The sequence below is a fragment of the Sminthopsis crassicaudata genome, chromosome 2 (assembly GCF_048593235.1).
Source record: "Sminthopsis crassicaudata isolate SCR6 chromosome 2, ASM4859323v1, whole genome shotgun sequence".
Taxonomy (NCBI): Eukaryota; Metazoa; Chordata; class Mammalia; order Dasyuromorphia; family Dasyuridae; genus Sminthopsis; species Sminthopsis crassicaudata.
In genome coordinates, this window is record NC_133618.1 from 320,719,411 (window position 1) to 320,740,012 (window position 20,602).

Sequence of the window (20,602 nt, forward strand, 5' to 3'; positions counted from 1 at the left end):
GAATGGCTGAATAAATTATGGTATATGAATATAATAGAATATTAGTGTGCCTTAGGAAATAATAAAAGAGGAATGCTAAGAGAAACATTGACACTTTTATGATCTGATACAGAATGAAGTGAGATGAACTAGAAAAATTATTTACATAATAATAATAATACTGTAAAGATACAATCTCTGCTCAATGTAGTGATCATCCCTGATTCCAAAGTACTAATAAATATTCAAGTTGCATATCTCTTGACAAAGAGGGGATTGACTCAAGATTTAGAATTACAGACACATGGTATATATATGTATGCATGTGTATACTCACACACACACACATATAGGACATGGACAATGTTGGAATTTTGTTTGACTGTATATTTTTTAATGAAGGTTTTTTTCTTTTTTTGCCAATGAGAGTGAAACCTTGAAACTGTGTCCCCATTAATCTGTAAAAGAAGGGTGACTCAGGGTCTCAGGCTCTCCTCTGGGAAAAGCACACCTTTCCCAGACCAGCCCTCCCCAAGTTAAGTGGTCTCATTCAATTGGAGATCTTGGGCTGATATTCCTATTGAGTGGCTTGAAACTTCAAGATAAGTAATCTCTTTTCAACTGGAAATCTAGGCCTGGGGCATTGAACTCCAAGCCTCAGATGTCTAATAAAAGATAACTCTGAACCCCGAATACAGGCAGAAGTCCTAAGCATGATTATGCTTGCCAAGGAAACTGCCTTGACAAAGCTGCCTGCCAGGACTTTTGCCCACTGTCGGCATATTCTCTTCTCAGTGTTAACCTTTGTTGCCATCCTGACAGGACCTTGCCACTAAGAAGTCTGTCTTCCTAGCAAAGCTGACTTCTCATTGCCAAACTCCTAATGAGGAATTTTGCCTACTAAGAAAACTTCCTTTTTAGTGAACAATACAATTCCCTTTTCTTGCCACATAGATTTCAGGTTTTGCAAATTCTTTCACATTGGACCTGCTCAAAACAGAGGGAATTTCCCCACCCCAAATTTCCCCACCCCAATTCTCACACCTCTTCACTACCACTAAGCTCATCATTTGTATCTCATCATTAGGGAGACAGGGGTTGTATCTGGGTTGAGAGCTAATAAATGTCAACTGTTTAAAAAAAACAAATCACAATTTTCCTTAAACCAGAGCTATCGACTCATGTTGCAATATGCTATATTATGTATTATGTACTAACATTATGTTTAATAAATCCCTGAATAGTCCTTAAAAATGATTCTTTTGATCAGCACAAAAGGGAAAAAATCACAACACAATTTGCCTGAATTATGAAATATATCTTGAATAGCCCACTGAATTAGACCATCAATATAGGTATCTTGAAAAAGCATTGCATGTGAAATGAAATCATTTCAGAATTGAATAGAAAGAGCTCAGACTAAACTACATTTGAGAAATTGCATACTGATTAATAATCCTGAGCTTCTCACATGGGATTGTAGACTACTCTGAATAATAATGATTAGCACTTACATAGCACTTTAAGGATTGCAAAATTGTTTTCCTGTTACTTCTTCTGATTCCCACAGCAACCCTGGGAGGTAGAAGCCATTATTATATCCCCAATTTTTATAAAGAAACCAAACTGAGAAAAGTTAAGTGACTTGTTCAAGATAACATAGCTAAATTACTCTTTTAGAATGTGTATTAGTAAAAGGAATGGGGAAAGTTCAGGAACAAGAGGGATGAAGGAGAATTTTAGATTATTTTTTATTACAAGGGAGATATGAGTATCTTTGTATTTTGTATATTATATATTGTAGTTAGAGAAGCTAGTTTTAATGGAAAAGGAGAAATGGAAGATGTAGGAAAGAAAGCGGATGATTGATGGGCAAAGCTCCCTTATGATGGAATAATTCTGGAAAAACAAAGGGCAGTTTTTCCTCTGAAATAAAAAAGCAAAGAAAAATTATGAAGATCTGTTAAAAGACCGATAAAGACAAAATTAAAATGGAAGGCCTTTCTCTTCTCAAAGTGAATAATTACTAAAAATGAGGACAGTAGGCATGGAGCTAAAATAGAAAAGGTTTGGATCATTGTGGGGATTTCAGTAGGTAATTACCTAGAGATAGGTAAAAGTAGAATTTAGCAACACTAAGATCCCAGCTAAGATTAGACAGAATGAATTTGTAAGGAAACCAATTAGCATATATCAGTGTGATTTTTTTCAGGAATACATGGCAGTTTAGGAGCCCATGGTAAAGAAAGCAAATGGTAGACTCTACATAGGATGGGTGTTTTACAAAGTATAGATTGAGTAGGACAAGGAATTCTAAGGCATCAACAGGACTCAGATTGAATGACCCTAGTGGAGAAATTAGTGGCCTGGGAGATTACTTGAGCTCTGGAGTTTTCCACTGTGTTCTGCATCAGAATATTTTTTAAAATTCTATTTCTCTATTCCAATCTAGAAATGTAGTGATCCCTCACAGGCCCTAATCAAGACAGAATCTTTGCCTTGTTCCATTTCTAACCTGGGTCAATTAAGTCACTTAACTTTGCCTCAGTTTTCTCATCTGTAAAATGGGCTGGAGAAGAAAATGATAAATTATTCCTTTATCTCTGACAAGAAAATGGAATTACAAAGAGTTGGATACAAGTAAAAATGTCTGAGCAACAATAGTTTGGGGATATCCCTGCTCCCTAGGACTCAATATGTCAATGCTAAACTTAGGGCAGATACCTGCTTGTCATGGTCCATTATACCTCAAAACTCCAGAGCTCACATAACTGCCAGCCTCAATCTTCTGGGTAACTGGGATTATAGGTCTGTGTCACCATATCTGGCTAGAAGCACATTTTTCTAGTAACATCACCCATTTTAGGTTAGACTCATATATATATATATATATACATATACATATATATATATACATATACATATATATATATGTATATATATAAACATATACACAAAAAATATATATACAAAAAAAAATAAAAAATATATATATATATATTAAGGTAATAACATGGAGATTCATACCTTTTGGCTCCTGTGCAGACCATTTTCCCAGAACTAAATATAAGTGCTGTTGTCCTGGGCTCTCGAATCCTCATTATCACAGCAGCAAATCTCTATGGTCAAAAGATGAAATAAGAATTCATTTCATTTTTGTGAATTAGAAGCCATCATCTTACTAAAAAAAGCCAGTAAAATTCATTGTTAATTTAAAAAAAGTTTTTAAGATTTAAAAATGTTTTTCCTTATGAGGAGTTATTTTATTTATTTTTATCAGGTTATCTAGACAACAGAGATATTTTCAAAGAGTAGGATGAAGTCCTAGTTTAGTTTTCTTATTATTTCTTGGATTTCCTGAAGACAAGATATACTTTAGATAAGATCTTATAGCAAGGTTTTCAGTCTTTTTCCTCCTCTCTGTTGTGCCTCCTTTTCCCTTCAAGAATCTTCTCTCTTCTCCTTTTCAAAATATTCTCTAAAAAGAATTTAAACTAGTTAAAATCAAAATGAAAATGATAGTAAAGTTTGGTGTACAACTGCCAAGATATTAACTTCTTAATGGACAAAAGAACTTTCTATTATGGTATTTATATATCAGATAGTGCTGTATAGGAGATATTTGGAGATAAATCAGAATCAGCCTCAGACTGTAGATTCAAATCCACTGTAAACTTAGTGTAAATTTCAGCTGTAAAATCAGGCATATAATTTAATCTCTGATGGTCTCAGGTAACCTTTCTTACACTGGTAAAGAGAATTTCCTCATTGGAAGTTCTCTATACAATTGAAATCATAGCTACCTGTCAAAGAAAAAAAAGAGGCTTGAGAACAAAATTAGTAAACATTTTGTTAAGACCTTATTTAATAGATTGTTTACATTTCTATCAGAGGTATTTTAGAATTAAGGAAATAAGGTTTGTTCCCTAAGGCAAAGAAACTTGCAGCTTTAGGCTGCTTCATCAAGTAAAAAATGAACTTAGTTCTACACATGATCTACATGGAGGGCAAGATTTTTCTAATCTCTCTAGCTTCATGAAGTAATGATTTAAGGCTTTGTTGAATACTAAATATATACAAAGCATTGAGCTATGTCCTGTGGATATAAATAACTATCCATGTTCTTGTGGAGTTCATATTCTAATAAGAGGATAAGGCACATATAGGAAGGTACAGCTGCTTGATAAATGAAAATGACCAATTGTTTTTAGATGGATGCAGCTCAACAGATAGTAACGCTCAGTAGTCTGAAGATCAAGTTATATAATTTGATTGAGATGATAAAAAAAGAGCATAGACATTATATTTCAAAAAATTATCAAAGAAAACTGCTCTGACATCTTAAATCCAGAGGGTTAAAAAAGAAATGGAAAGAATCCATTAATTACCTAGTGAAAGAGATCCTCATATGAAATATCCCAATATTACAGCCAAATTCCAGAGCTCCCAGGTCAAAGAGAAAAAGTACTTTTAGTAGCCAGAAAGAATCAATTCAAATATTGTAGCCACAGTCAAAATCACAAAAGATTTAGTAAATTCCATGTTAAAGACTGGAGGAACTACAATATAATATTCTGAAAGGCAAAAGATCTATTATTACAACTAAGAATCACTTACTCAGCAAAACTGAGTAATTCTTCAGGGGAAATGGATATTTAATAAAATAGATAACTTTCTAGCATTGCTGGAGAAAAGACCAGGTATACAAATGTAATGGAATGTTCTATAAGAAATGATGAGAAACTGATTTCAGAAAATCCTTGAAAAACTTATATGAATTGATGCTGAGTGAAGTGAACAGAATCAGGAGAACATTGTATACAGTATCAGCAAGATTATGTGATAATCAACTGTGGCAGACTTGTCTCTTTTCAGCAATTCCAATAGAGTTGGGATGGAAAATGCCATCTGCATCTTGAAAGAGAGCTATAGAGACTAAATGTGGCTCTAAGCACAGTATTTTCACCTTTTGTTTGTTTGTTTGTTTGGTTTTTCTTTCTCATAGCTTTTTCCTGTTTAGTCTGATTTTTCATGCACAACATAAGTATGAAAATATGTTTTACAAGGATTGCATACATTTTACTTATATCAGATTGCTTGCTGTCTGGAGAGGGGAGAGAAAAAGGAGGGAGGGAGAAAAATCTGGAACACAAAATCTTTCATAAATGAATATTGAAATTTTTACATGTATTTGGAAAAATACAATACTATAGTGAAAAAAAGAAAAGACTAAAGCTGAATAGAAAATTTGACATTCAAACATGAGACTAAAAAGAAGCATAATTAACACCCAGAGAGAAGACTCTGGGAAATGAATTTGGTTCCCAACATAGCATTTTTGCTCTTAAAAAAAAAAAGGAGCATAAAAAAACAAAACTGGAAGAATAATCATAAGGGACTCAATAAAATCAAACTGCTTACATTCCTATATAGGAAGATGCTATATGTAAATCTTAAGAACTTTATCATTTTTAGGGCAGTTAAAAGGAGTTTACATAGAGAGAGGACATGGGTAAGCCAATTATATTGGAATGATCTATAAAAAATAAAGCAATAAGAAAGAGGGATGCACTTGGAGAAGAGGAAAGGAAGAGGTAGAATAGGGAAATTTTTGTTACATTAAAGAGATAAACAAAGAGCTTTTACAGTGGTGGGGGAAATGGGACAATGCTTATCATTGGAATTGGTTCAAAAAGAGAAGAATACACAGCCCCCAATTGAGGATAGAAATGTAATTTACCCAATAGGGAAACAGGAGGGGAAAGGGAAAAGAAAAAGGGGGATGTATAGTAAAAGAGAGTACAGATGAAGGGATATAGTGTTCAGAGGCAAAATAGGCTTTTGAATTGGACAAGATAAAAGAGAGAGAAGGAAAAAAAAAACAGAAGAAAATGGGAAAGAGGGAAATACACAGTAATTATAACTGTGAATGTGAAAGGGATAATCTCACCCATAAAAGGGAAGCAGAGAGCAGAATGCATTAGAAACTTGAATCTAATAATATATTGTATACAAGAGACATACTTGAAGCAGAAATACACACACAGTTAAAAATAAAGGGCTAGAGCAGAATCTAATATACTTCAGCTGAAATAAGAAAGGCAGCATTAGCAATCATGATGTCAGACAAAACAAAAGTAAAGATAGACTTAATGAAAAGAAATAATTAGGGAAACTGCATTTTGCTACAAGGTACCACAGACAATGAAATAATAACTCCTTTTGCAGCAAATTTCTCTGAAAAAAATCTTCATTTCTCAAATGTATACTGAGTACAGAACAGAGTCAAATTGATAAAAAATAAAATCCATTTTCCAAATGATAAATGGTCAAAGGAATGAAAAGTCTTGAGAAGAAGAAATCAAAGCTATTTATAATCTATGAAAAAAATGCCCTAAATCATGATAGATTAGAGAAAGAAAAATTAATCCTAAGGTACTATCTCATACCTAACAGAAATTACAAATGCTACAGAGGATAAGGGAAAAATAAGTTCACTAATGAATTGTTGGTGGATCAGTGAACTAGTTCGAATTATTCTGGAAAATATTTTGGAATAGGCTCTAAAAAGAGCAATAAAACTGTGCATACCCTTTGACCCAGCAAAATTATTATGGAGTCAGTATCCTAGAGAGATCAAAGAAAAGAAAAAGGACCTACATGCACAAAAATATTTATAGCATCTTTTTGTGGTGGCAAAGAATTGGAAATTGATGGAATGCTCATCAGTTGGGGAATGGCTAAACAAGTTGTGGATATGAGTATGATAGAATGCTAATGTTCTATTCAAGAAATGACAAGGGAAGTGTTTTCAGAAAAATATGACCTATTCATATAAGCAAGACTTATATGAACTGATGCAAAGTGAAGTGAGAAGAACCAGGAGATGATTGTGCTCATTAACAACAATGTTGTGATGATGATCACCTGTGAAAAACTTGGCTACTCAAATCAATATAATGATCCAAGACAATTCCAAAGGGCCTAAGAGTAAAAAATACTACCACTTCCAGAAAGAGAAAACCAATGAACTCTGATCATAAAATGAGATATAATTTTTGCTTTCTTGATTTTTCTTGTTATTTTGGGAAAACATGGTTAATACAGAAATATGTTTTACATAGTTTCATATGCATAATTCATATTACATTGCTTGCCTTCTCAGTGGGTGTGGGAGGGAGAGAATTTGAAACTAAAGATTTTTAAAAGAATGTTAAAAATAAATAACAAACTAAAAACAAAAACAAAAAAAGAAAAAATATGTTAGACCCGAGTCTTAAAAGTTATTTTGTCAATTGTATAAAGAATTAAAGAAGAAAGGCACTGGAATTAGATAGCTGTCACAGTAATCTAAACAAGAGGTAATAAGGGCCTATACCAAAGTGGTAATCACATAAACAAAGAAAAAGGGATAGATATGAAATAAGTCACTTAAGAAGAAATAAAAGGACTTAAGAAATGGTTAGACATTGGAGAAAAGTGAGAGTAACAAATTAAGGATATTTTGAGATTAAAAACTCAAGTGAAAGACGAGAAAGAGATGATACCCAAAAGTATGTAAATTGGAGAATAGATTTAGGTCAGTGATAAGGATATAGGGAGAATGGATTGTACTTTGGACATGCTAGAATTTGAGATACCAGTAGAACATCTGGGAAGAGGTAGCAGAACAAAACACATAGATTGGGGGATCATCTGAAAAAGGGTAATACTTGAACCCATGGAAGCTGATGACAAGATAAAGAGAAAAGACAATAAAGTGAGAGAGAATAGACAAAATCTCTAGACAAAGTCCAGTAAAGGAGAATGAAAAAGAGGAAAGACAGAACCAGGAGAGGGCAGTGTCACAAAAGCCAAGAAAGAACTTATTCAAGAGGATGGGGTAACCCAGCATCAAAAGCATCTGAAAGGCTCAGAAAGATGAGGACAGAAAGAGCCTATCACCTTTAGCAATTAAGAGATTCCCGGTAACTTTGAAACAGTTTTAAATAAAAATGAATGTTAGTTGAATCAGGTTCAGAAACCAAGTTCTAAGGGATTGAAAATCAAATGAATGATGAGCCAGTGTAGGCAGTGAAGATGACTATTGATATTTTTTAGTTTGACAGTAAAAAGGAAAGTTATAGTATGTGAGTTTGAGGAGATGGTAAAAGAAAGTGTTTTTCTCCTTCTTTTAGGAATAGAGCACATCACATGTTTAACATATATTGGATTACTTGCTGTCTAGGGAGGGGTTGAGGGAAAGGGAGGGAGAAAAAATTGGAACATAAGATTTTGCAAGGGTGAATGTTGAAAACTATCTATATCTATAGATATAGATACACACACACACACTCACACACACATAGTTTATCATTGCAAAACAAAGAATACAGCTTCTTCATATCTGTCTAACTCTTCATCTCCTACCTTGCACATCAATGAGTGTTGTCAGCAGAATTAAGAACTGTCAGAAGGATCTATGGAAACCCAACAAGTTTTAAGCCAAAGACCATAGAAATAGCAACATTCAAATTTGAACTTGGGAACCCTAGGAAAGAGAAAAAGGGAAAGATTCTATCTTGCCACTTGGAGAAGGAAGGCAAAAGAGGGATAGCATGACAGGTGCAATCCCTAGGGACCCTGCTCCCCTACCTCTTCTTCTGGGATGATATTGGGTGGCCATTGTGGACAACAGTGTTACAAGGTTGAGATGCAACAATCCATCTGTGAATTGGTGGGAATGTTGTATAAGATAAGACCATAAGACTTTTGCTCTTCTCCCTCCATCTGTGAAAGGGGACCCTTCTCTCTGCTGACTGTCTCCAATTTATCCTATTTATAGCTTGTTTATACAGAAATGTTTACATGTCACCTCTCCTAATAGACAGTGAACCTCTTGAGAGCAGAGACTGCCTTTTATCTATGTATCACCAGTTTGGTGCAGTGGCTGGCATGTAGCGGGAGCTTAATAATGCTAACTAACAGCTAAAAGTTCATATTCTCACTAAACTATTGAATGATTTCTTTCTGTTTCTCTTCTCACTGGAAAAGGGAGAGAGCTTATTCTGTATTTATTGCTAGTACCTTGAACAACCAGTTTTTCATCTCCAAAGATCTATTTCCTTATTGCTCACTGTACCTATTGGTTAGAGATTTATTCATAAAGACTGGAAATTCATTATCACACCTGAAACTGCTCCATCACTAAGGTATGACAACTCCATTTATCTCTTACTCATAGAAGCTGGGGAAAAAAGTAACAATCCATACATGATATACAATATCAAGGGATACATGTATGCAATGATACATGTAAACCTGCTACACTTTTAGGCAGAGGGGAAAAATCATAAATAGCTTCATATGTTGCAAAAAAAGGTATATTAGACAGGTGAAGCAAACTTCAAGGAAAGAAGCTGGCAAATAATAGTGAAAGAAAATAATCTGAAGTTGGGAACAAGGATTATCCTTATTCTGCTTCCTGAATCAGCATGTGAAGGAACATGAATGAATAGCACCATCTCTGAAGAATGGCCAGAGGATAAGGTTCTTAAGTTTTCCTTGAACACAAGATAGGAAGACTATAAAAAGAAAATACTAATAGAAGAGTGGGGATTTCATAGGACTTCATGGGAAGACAAGTCTCAAGAAGACAGACTAGGAGAATATAAGGTTGAATTAGATGAGGGATACTGGGGATAGGTTTTTGCCTTGGGAGATAGCAACAGAAACACTCTGTAGGGGAATAGAAGATATTCTAGATACAGGGCAGAAAGTACCAATTAAATTCTCTCTCCTCTAACATCTTGTGATGGAGGAGCAGCATTAATAAAAAGCTCCCCCAAACTGAGAGCTGGTTGTGAAAAGCAAGACCTGAGTGCCCAGCAATAATATACTAAATTCATATATGTAACCAGCTCTGCAACTATAAACCATGATGGCTGGGGATGATACAAACTCAATATCCGATACACTGGAACATGCAGGCCTAAAAACCTTAGTTATTTCTATGGTAGTTATGATGTCAAACTTTTAGTTTGTTGTTGTTGTTGTTGTTTTTGAGAACCATTAGGTTCATATCTGGAGTGCAAGGGGAAAAAAAACATCTTGGTAGCAAAATTTTCCTTAGGAATCTAAGTTTTACATTTAATGCCATCTTCACCTTTCTAATTTTAAATAGATGTTTAAATTCTTTTAAATAGATTGTTTATTAAGGATTTGATACATTATAGTCACTGCATCAGATATGAAGGCAATTATTAAAAAGTCCTTACCCACAATAAGTTTATATTCTTTTGGGATATAAAATAGGTACATATATGTGCACAAGTATGTGTGTGTATATATGAAATGGAAGGACTGGCCAGTGAGGACCCAGGCATTAAAGCATGGTTGGGCTTGTCTTTTATCAAGCAATATAAAGAATATTTTTAGTATTCATTAGATGTTTCTAATCTGGAGGCTGAGGGAACCTACTGCTACTCATCAATGATGGTGAGCTAATGCTGGTTGGTAAGGAGGAATCTCCTGATTGGCTAAGGAACTAGGAGGACTGATAACTGAGTTCACATATATAAACGGGAACGTTTCTCTCTTGCCTCTAGAATTTTTTCCTTCTTAGTAGTGAGAGGCAGACACCAATGCAATATATCACTTCTAAGGATACTTCCCAACTCCTACCTGGACCGATAGGCCAGAACCCTAGAGGGCAGCTGATTACATCTCCCCTTAGGATTTTAGGGGTAGACTTCTAACACTATCATGAATCTCCATCTGGGGATTTCTATGATTACCAGCCAGATAAATTTAATTAGCTTTTAGAAAAGAATGATACAAAAAAATCACTCTAGAAGTCTGTGATGGATTTTCCTCCACATACGGGGGAAAGGGGAAATAGATTCAGACTTAGGGAACATCTGTGACAAAAGGGCATGTTATTCTTTCCCATTTCTAATATATATATTTACCATAAAAGTATTTCACTCCTTTCAAATTTGTTTAATTAAACTGTTCCAGGAAGAAATCTAAGTTATAAATAGCTTAGTGATGAAAATTAGAGCAATTTTGTACCCATCAGATTAATAAAAGTGACAACTTTTAGTAAAAGTTGTAAATGCTAAAAAGTAAAAGACAAATGCTAAGAGGCTATGGGGAAACAGGCATGGTAACTAACGCATGTTGAGCTGTGAACTGATCCAGCCATTCTGGAAAGTAATTTGGAACTATACTCAAAAAGTCATTAAATTGGATATACTCTTTGATTAAAAAGAAAGAAAAGCACCCATATGTACAAAAATGTAACAGTTCTTTTTGTACTGGTAAATAAGAAGGGTCTAGTAATTGGTACACATGATAAATTTAAAGTCCTATTTAATAAATTATAATATATTAATGTAATAAAATACTATTTTTAATGAAAAGAATTATTTCAAAATAAACAGAGAATACATAAATGAAATTATGTAAAGTGAATATAACCTGGAGAATAATTCGTGCAATAACACTGCAGAGAAAATTAAATACTTAAGAGCTGTGATGTAATGATCATCCCTGATTCTAGAATATAAATAAGCTGTGTTTATAATTTCCTGATAAAAAGATGATGAAATCAAGATGCAATGTGAGATACAATTTTGAATATGGCCATGGAAATTTGATTCACTTCATATTAATTATTCAGTAAAAGAAAGAAAAAAACAACCTCCCCAAATGTTGCAGAATAAGTGAAACATAATTGCTCCTCATGACTCTTTCTGCCATAATCCACGTGCCATGAATTACATGTTCAAGGTGATTTTGGACATTTTCTTGCCCTTATATGTTTAAAAGAAAGAAAGAAAACTCTAGTTGAAAAGAAGCTCCTTAATTCTAGCTTTTTAAACATATTTATTCAGCCCTTTTCTAAATGCTTAAAAAGTAATACATGAAACTATTCACTTATCTTTCTGTGGCTTAGTTTTTCCAGCCTTTAAAGTGGGAATAATTGCTTTTTAAACTCATATGGTTCTTGTGAAGATTAGAGGGATATAAAATTCACAAAAGAACAATGAAAAAATACAAAAAAGGGCAAAAACATTATGTAAGGCTACTATGAACTACAAAGTCTTGTTCATTTTAGTTAGTTTTCTGTTATCACTACATTGGTCCCAGAATTTTCTATTTTCTGCTAAAAAGTTCAGATAAATTTGGAATCTATCACAAGATTGTGACCCTGGGGCAGGTGACAGTCACTTATAAGCAACACATATATATTCCCTCTTGATAAAACTTTTGTGATGAATTTGAGGACTTTGTGATTGCAGCATCATTTCAATTGTGACAGGATCCCGGAGACAAGGTGGAAAGAAACTTCTAGTATTTCCTTGATTTGCTTCTATTGACACTATAATGGACTATAAGTTACATAAGCTAGCTCTTTCTCAGTCCTGTTTTGGGGCAGAGAGGAAAAGAAGAGGGAACTAAATGCAGCATGGCTGATAGAGTGACAAGTCCTGGAGTCAGGAAGTTTCTTTTTCTCCAAGTTCAAATCTAGCCTCAGAGACTTGCTAGTTATGTGGCCAAGGGTAAGTCACTTAACTGTTTTCCTCAGTTTCCTCACCTGTAAAATGAATTGGAGAAGAAAATGACAAACCAATTCAGTATTTTTGCCAAGAAAACCCCAAAAGGAATCATGAGGAGTCAGACATAATTGAAAAAAATTATTAAACAACAGAGAAGCCTTAAAAAAGGCACAGAACTGGAGATTGTGGAACTAGAGGCAAGCATGTCAAATGAGTTGAGGGAGCTGGAGCCTTTGAAGAGGGTATGAGTGTGGTCTTGGGGATAATGAATATAGAAAGCTATTTCTGCAAGCATGTTGAGAAAGGAGTAAAGGCATGTTTGGGGGAAGAGATGGAGCTGCCTCTGTAGCAGTGACTGATATAACATAAGAGAATCACCAGGAAGACTAGATACTGTCATCTCAAGAAAAAAAACCTAAAAAGTAGTAGAACAATCCATGCTACTAAAAATAGGATTGGTAATTTGTCTTCACTCTTACTCCATTCTCCTCCTTTTCCCAATCTATTTTTCTGTTCTTCATTCTCCATTTCCCAATAGTTTATTTTGTTGTTGTTTTTAAACTGAGTTCTCCAAGAGAAATGTGATTAACTACTGTTGATCTATGTGTTTCATTACTCATATCAAAAAGGGAATAATAGGGAGTAAATGCTTCAAAGTTATCTATTTCCAGCCCTTTGTGATGAACTTATACTATCTCCTCTACTGTATGGTTATCTGTGTTTTCATCTTTTCTTCTTATTAACTGAGAAACCTTGAAAGCTTGGTTTATATTTTTTATTTGTAACTTTATACCCCCAATATTTAAGACAGTCCTTTTGTAAAGAGTTTAACCAGTTTTCTGAAATTAAAAGTAATTATGACTATAGACTGATTAGTCTAGAGTTTCTATTCTAATTTTTTCTGCTCCTATAAAAACTAATTTGGGAAAGGTATTTGCTAAAGCTTAGGATACAATATGAAGCAAAAAATGATATCAAGCAGAGGTGGATGCAAGAATGCCATACTAATGGAGCTTCAAAAATTATTATAGGGTTCATAAAAACAGAGCTAGGCAAAGATCTATAGAATCTCAAGAGTTTGAAGGGAGCTCAAAGGCCATTTCATCTAATCTATATCCATTAATCATTACAGCCTCTATAATATCCCTAATAAGTAGCCATATAGGCTTTTCTTAAAAGCACCTATTGAAGGATAATTGACTACTTTTCAAAGTAACCCTTTAATCTTCTGGATAGCTCTAATGCATAAGAAGCTTTTCTTTACATCAAGTATAAGTCTACCTCATTGCAACTTCTACCTTTTTTCTCTTTTTAGTTCTGATTTCTAAGGTTAAGTAGAATAATTAAATTCTTCTTACACACAAAAAACTTTAAATACTTAAGAAATATTGTCATTTTCCCAAAATCTTTCCATCTCTAGGCTTTTAACCATCAAGTTTTAAAATTATTCCTTCTATAGCACAGTCTTTAAAAACAAAACATTTTCAGGGAGTCAGATGACTTCTAAATTGGGTTGAGTGTGTGGGGGGGAGGGGTTACATATAAAATGTCTTATTTTGTTAATTTTTTGATTTTGTCTTATTTTTTTCCTTTTTATCCCAGTCACTTGTTCAATCTGTCCTGTTATAATTTTTAGGGAATCAATTTTTGGAGTTAAAATCCACTTTATTATTTACCTACCAATTCTTTCCTTAAGAACTTTGTCATTTAAAAACTCTTGTTTTATTTCTTCTCATAGTTAATATAATTCCTATAAAAACAATTTCTTTTAATTCCCCTTTGCAATTGTTACTCAGAGTTTCTCTCCAAAATGGCAACGATTTTTAAATTGTCAATATCTTCTTTGGTTTACTTATCTCAAGTGTTAGTTCTTGAGATGGGGTTTTGTGCTAAGAAAAGGCTCTGCTCTTGCTGTACTTTCGGGGGCGGGGATTTTGTCCCAAGTCTCCTGAATTTCTGCATTGACTTCTGGGAAGACGGTAAGCTTAACCTGGAAAGAGTTAAACCCCTATGGACTTTTGAGATTTAGAGTTCTGGTATCTGTTAAGACAAGGTTCTAGAATCTTGAACCACTTATTGCTTTGCTTCAAGATATTCCCCAAAGAATGTCTACTATCACCTTGGGGCTTTCTTAGAGGAACCCTTAAGCTCTTATTAACCTTTGAATAGAGCCTTGCAGGCTACATGTTTCTCTGGCCCTTCTTTAGTTGTGCTAAGAGATTATGAATTCATTTGCTTGAACTGCCTCTATCTTTGTTGGCAGGCTTCTTTCCTATTGTTAATTCTAGCTGACTTACTGGGCAGGTGTTGGGTTGAAATTTCTTATTGGATTTCTTGACCATTAATCAGTCTAGTGGGAATTTCATTTTTTCCCAGATTAGGAATTGGTGAATTGGATAATCTATCTTCCATTCCTGCAGCCATTTTAGCTGACTTCTATATGGCATAGACTTGAAGACCCTTAGCATTCCAGATCCTTTCCAACTTATTAATGTCCTCAGTCAAATATGATACACAGATGACAATATTATTCCCCACCCTCTGACTAGGATAATGTAAAGTGGTTTTTACTATGCCTCAGTTCTTTTCACCAATTTCACTTAGAGATAGTTTTATGTAGTTGCTATATCTTTGCTGATACCTGTGAGGGATACAGAAACTCTGAAACATGTGAGAAACATACTCTACCTATCCTTCCCCATTTGTCTTTACCAATTTAATTTTTCAAACAGAAATTTGAAATCAGGAAGTTCATATGGCTGCTTTAATCAGATAATGGCTAAGTATCTTTCAATATTCTTAAATTACTGAGAATGAAGTATAGGAGCAGTGGTTTCCAACTGTACCTCACTAGACAAGGTTCCCAAATATTCCCTTGTGGTCATGGTCCTGTAGTTGATGAGGTTTAGATTTGGGGGTACCCAAATGTAATTGGGGTTTATTTAATTCCCTGATCACCAGAATGTCTAATGGCATGTTTGCGGTACAGGGTATGTTTGACTCTCCTGCATCGCTTGGAATTTGGCACAAGGGTTGGGAGTTCTGGAGAACTCCCTTCTAGCGGCGCAAGCAGTTCTCTGTAAAGGAATTTACAGTCGCAAAAACCTAGATTGATAAAAGAAGTTTATTATGGGGATTGGAAGTAAGGAAATAGGTGAGGGTAAAGAAGAGGGCACTGGAAACAATATTCCAGTGGCAGAAGCTTCTGTAGGTGCCAAGCATAGGACTGGCATGTTTGGAACCTCTGCAAAGAGTTTGGCTCTTTTATAATAGGGGGCTTTGGCTACAAGCTGAAGGGGATTTGTGGGTGGAGTCCCAGGTTGGCTCTTCTCTGGGTTTCAGCTGGGGCTAGAATTGAATTTCAGGGTTAAGCTGACCCCACCCAAATAACAAAGATGAAATTGTTTGTGCTTCTGGTGGAGTCCCCTCACTGAGGCAGAGTTGAAGGAGATTTTTCTCCTTTAAGGATTTTCAGTTTTGGGGTTCCCTCTTCATAGTGATGTCTACCTGTGAGACTGATAGTATATGGCCAGGGATACACAAAGTAAAACAGTTATTAAATTGGAGAAGAGGGAAAAGAGGGATTTTAATAAAATGCTGATAGAATCCTAATATGACTATATTCAATGATACCAGTTGGCCTTCCTTTATTCAAAATTTAGATTTTTCTTTTCATTCTAAATGCTCATTTATAATTTACTGACTGCAAGATGAAATTGTTTTGGGATAGAAATCAATCAGCTTCTATCAGAAAGATCAAAAAGACATTTTTCCTATTAAAATCAGAATCAATTTAGAACTACCAGCTTTTTTCTTTGTATTTAAGCTGCCATTGATTAATGAAGATTTTTCAGCAGATGGCAATGCCTACTGATCAATGAAAAGTGAGGTCTTGGCAAAACCAATAAAAACTATAATTTAAAATTTAAAACATGAATTGTTAAGCTGAAGAATTTCAAGATTTCTAGAAATTAACTCCTTTAAAATTTGGGAATGATGGGAATTTCCTAAATCTCATGGAGAAATTCCTCTCCCACCTCCCCATCAGGTTAAATAACTTAAACTAGATAATCTTTGAAGTTTTTTTCTTGCTCTTCAACTTTATCATTATTCATTTCATTTCCAGCAATGATACAAAATTGAATAATTTTAAGAAAGTCAGTACTCTCACACATTCACAAATATTTAGTTTTAAGAAGTAAAAGATGCAAATTTAAAAAATCACTCATCTTATCAAAGATTTATGAAGATTTAACCACAGAAAATCTTTTAACAAATTCATTAAAAAAAAACCCACCAAAAAAACTGCCTACGAAACTTTTTATTGACAATTCTTTTTTAAGAGAGGAAAATAAAAAAACTACAAGGTTAATTTGGTGCTATAGTATTAGGAAGAAAGACAAAACATGTGAGACTATTAGTATTTGTTAAGAATTTGTTAAATTCTTACCTTTGGGTTATATTCTGCATTTTTAGCATGCAAAGCTATTTTCTTCAAATCTAATTTACAAGCCAGGTTTACAGTGGATACTATATTCCTAGAAAAATAAAGCAACTTGGTAACTGACAAGCCAAAAGTTGCACAAAGCAAAAAGGTGCAGAACTATTTGGAAATAATTTTATAAACTGATAGCTTCAAGTTTACTCTTTGTAGTAGGGCATAAATATTTAGTTATTTCTGTCATACGAGACAGTATTAAGGTAGCTAGTTGGTGTATCAGAGCACAGAGCATGGAGTAAAAGTTGAGTTCAACTGTGACCTCAGACACTTATTAGCCACATGATCCTAGGCAAGTCATTTAACCACTGCCTCAGGTTCCTCAACTGTTAAATGGGGATAATAGCATCTTTTTCACAAAATTATTGTGAGAATCAAATGAAATAATATTTATAAAGTTCCTGATACACAGTAGGTGTTTAATTAACATTTCTCTCTGTGTTTTTTCTTAAAAAAATTATTCAAAGCATGGAAAATTAAAGCTAGAGTTCCTGAAGAGTATACTTTTTTTTTTTTTTTTTTTTTAAAGAAACCTAGTTAATCTGTTGAATTATTTGCATTTCATAGCTTCTCTCTCTAGGAAAGCTACTTCTAAATGCAATGACTAGCTGACTATATTGAAGGTACATTTTTCTTTAAAGTGATTTTCTTTCAAGATACAAATAAACAATTTTAATTCATGAATTTGCTAAATATCTCTAAATTTAGAATAATAGGATCAAAGCTAGAAGAAATCGAAGAACTCCTCTAACTCAAACTGTTTTATAGATGAGAGATGGTACAGAGAGGGATTAAATAACTGACCAAAATCAGACAAGAAATAAATAGCACTGACAGAATTTGAACCCAGATCCTCAGACTTCAAATCTAGCACTCTTTTCACTGTGCCATATAACATAAATCATACATGGCTTAGTAGATAAAGGAATTTGGCAATTGGAAGAACCGAGTTTGAATCCCACTTGTGACACTGAACTATGTTCTTAGGGCAAATCCCATCATAAAGATGAATCTGAGAGAAACAAAGGGATAACAGCCACTACCTCACAACACTGTTGTGAATTAGCTCATTGAGATACCAACCATAAAGTGCTTTGCAAATCTTAATATTCTATATACATCTAGCTATTAATAATTCCCTACCTAGTGACCAATAATCATTGCCCCATTTTACAAATGGGAAATATAACCAATTAGTATTATTGCCTAAAATCATATACCATTACTAGAAGAATCTTAGGCTAGCTATTCCTACTATTTAGCCTTAAAATAGGAATTAGTACCCTGTAAGACAACGTACAGCATGTACCTGGAGTGGTAAACACATTAAAAGACTACTTACTGCAATTGGGGAACTATTCCAGAGCTTTCTGAAACAGGGGTCACTGGCATGAGAGGAGTCATGGATGCCAAAGGAAATAAGTTAGAGCTAGAATTCTCTGGAGATGGCAGAGTTGAATTTTCATTTGAAAGTGGATTTGAACCAGAATTTGACAAGCTGAAGTTGTCTGTGCAAATGCCATTACTGTTTTTCTCACTTACTGACTGTAACCTAGATGGATCTCCTTGTATTTCACGATTTCCTTCTACTCCTTGCTTCCCTTCAGTAAGGGTCTGTTCTGTGTGTTCTTGATTAAGTTCATCTGGCAGGAAGCTAAGGTCCACAGATGAAACATCAGTAGAAGATTCTTTGGAAGGGTCCATCTCTTGATTAGATGACATATGCAAGTATGAATCATATGGCATAATAGGACTGAAGAGATGAGAGTCGGGAGGAGCAAGCTCATCCTATATGAATTTTTTTGTGGTAGAGGGAGGAAAAAAGAAACAATAAAATCTAATGCATTATATCATAATATAAAATCTTTATGAAGAATAGAAAATCTGAACAACATGCCTTGATTACAGCAAGAGAAGTTCCTCACTTAAGATATGTGAACTTGCTTCTAAGTATTTTGATAACTGTTTTCAATCTAAATCAATTTCCTTTGTATTATTTTATTTCATGTTAGAATAAAAACACTTTCCGAGATAGGCAGGTTTCAGTAAACTCCCAGAGGTTCATGAAATTGAAAAAGTTAAGAATCTTTAATTTGTAGGTTTTAAATACACTTAAAATATCAAAATTCTAGATTTAGAAGGGACCTTAGGTTTTAGTTTAATGACATTTAACAATTAAGAAAACTATAAATTATTTCTACTACCAAGGCTTGTAAAACCAAATGCTTCCCTTGCATTGGCAAATCTGCAGTCATTTTCAAAACAAGCATTAGTGTGTATATAGAATTTACTAATCATTGCTGATCTATGCATAAGAAAAACATTTTATATTTCTCTAAAAGATTTTTAACCTTTTTTGTGTGTATTGTGGATCTCCTGGGCAGTCTGATGAAGCTCTTGGATGCCTTGTCAAAAAACTTTAAGATGATTTTTTTAAAAATCCAATAATACATATAGGATTAGGAGGAAACCAATCATATAGAAATAATTAACTTTTTAAAAAAGTTACAAAAATTATAGATTAAGAACCACAGTGTTTAGAATAGTGGAGAGCAGCCATTTAGAATTTACACTACAGTGCCCACATAAACACAAATGATAAGCAAAAGCCAGTGCAGATATTCCTACATTCAGAATATATCAGAGAAAGTTAATTTTGTTAATTTTGTAAGCTTGTTAATTTTGAAGAAAAACAACAGAACAGTCTGTAGTTTTTGTGTGTGTGTGTTTTTTTTTTTTTTTAATTCCCTCTCCTATTAAATTTTGTGTTGGCAAAAGGAATCAGGAATGGAGGCTAAAAAAGAAAACGTAAAAAGCTATTCTCCTCCCAACCGCCCAAATTGCCTCTCAATTATTGAGATTTCTTAGAAAAAAAGTTAATAGCAACTAGCATTTCTCTTCACTTTTGTAAAGAACACTCAATTTTTTCGCAGAAAATAAGCAGTCCCGGTTTACAAAGTGTAGTGAGGTAAAGAAAGCCTCCCTTCAGTCTCACTCCTCCCTACCTCCTGACACCCTCCTCCCCCTCCCGTTTTACAGGCGTTCCAGTTTTTGACCCTGCTAGTCAGAAGCGAGACTGTCTTGGCACTCGGCCCGGCAGAGGAAAAGCCAATTCCACTGCATCTTCACTCTCCCGTTTCCGGTGCCGGACAGACACAGTAACGGGATCTGCTCAAACCGTGCCAGAGCCAATCCAGCCAGCCCTAGAGACCAGGGCTAAGAGCGCAGGAAATCGGATCGCTCTTTAGAACGAGTTTGGGAGAAGGGGACCTCGCCCCCGACTCACCTGATTCATGCACTGGTTTAAGTAAATCTCTAGGTATGGTTCCTCTTCCATTGGGGTAAAAGAGTGGACTCGAGGTCACTAGACCCTTTGATCTTTTAGTCAGTTAGGAATCAGGGAGCTGGGGCTAGGGAGGAGGGAGGTGTAATTAAGCGAAGTTGCGCTCTATTAAGACGGACTTGTTAGGGCGCAGGTCCTGCAGTACCTAGGAGTGCGCACGGCTGAATCCAGAACAACTGGGACTCAGTGCGAGAGGAGCCACCGGTTGGGGCAAATGAAATAATCAGCGTTGGCCGGGAA

At 34.6% G+C, this 20,602-nt stretch overlaps 1 protein-coding gene across 1 annotated transcript in view; it reads right to left on the reverse strand.

The window, feature by feature from the left end:
- TBPL2 (TATA-box binding protein like 2) overlaps window positions 1–20,558 on the reverse strand; it is a 56,074-nt gene extending 35,516 nt beyond the window's left edge. Inside the window, exons 1-4 of the mRNA XM_074285121.1 lie at window positions 20,306–20,558; window positions 18,362–18,807; window positions 16,972–17,059; window positions 3,007–3,098 (exon numbers count right to left, since the gene is read on the reverse strand). Coding sequence (XP_074141222.1) covers window positions 3,007–3,098; window positions 16,972–17,059; window positions 18,362–18,807; window positions 20,306–20,356 — 677 coding nt within the window. The 5' untranslated portion in view covers window positions 20,357–20,558. The remainder of the gene's footprint in view (window positions 1–3,006; window positions 3,099–16,971; window positions 17,060–18,361; window positions 18,808–20,305) is intronic.
- Window positions 20,559–20,602: the final 44 nt, after the last annotated feature.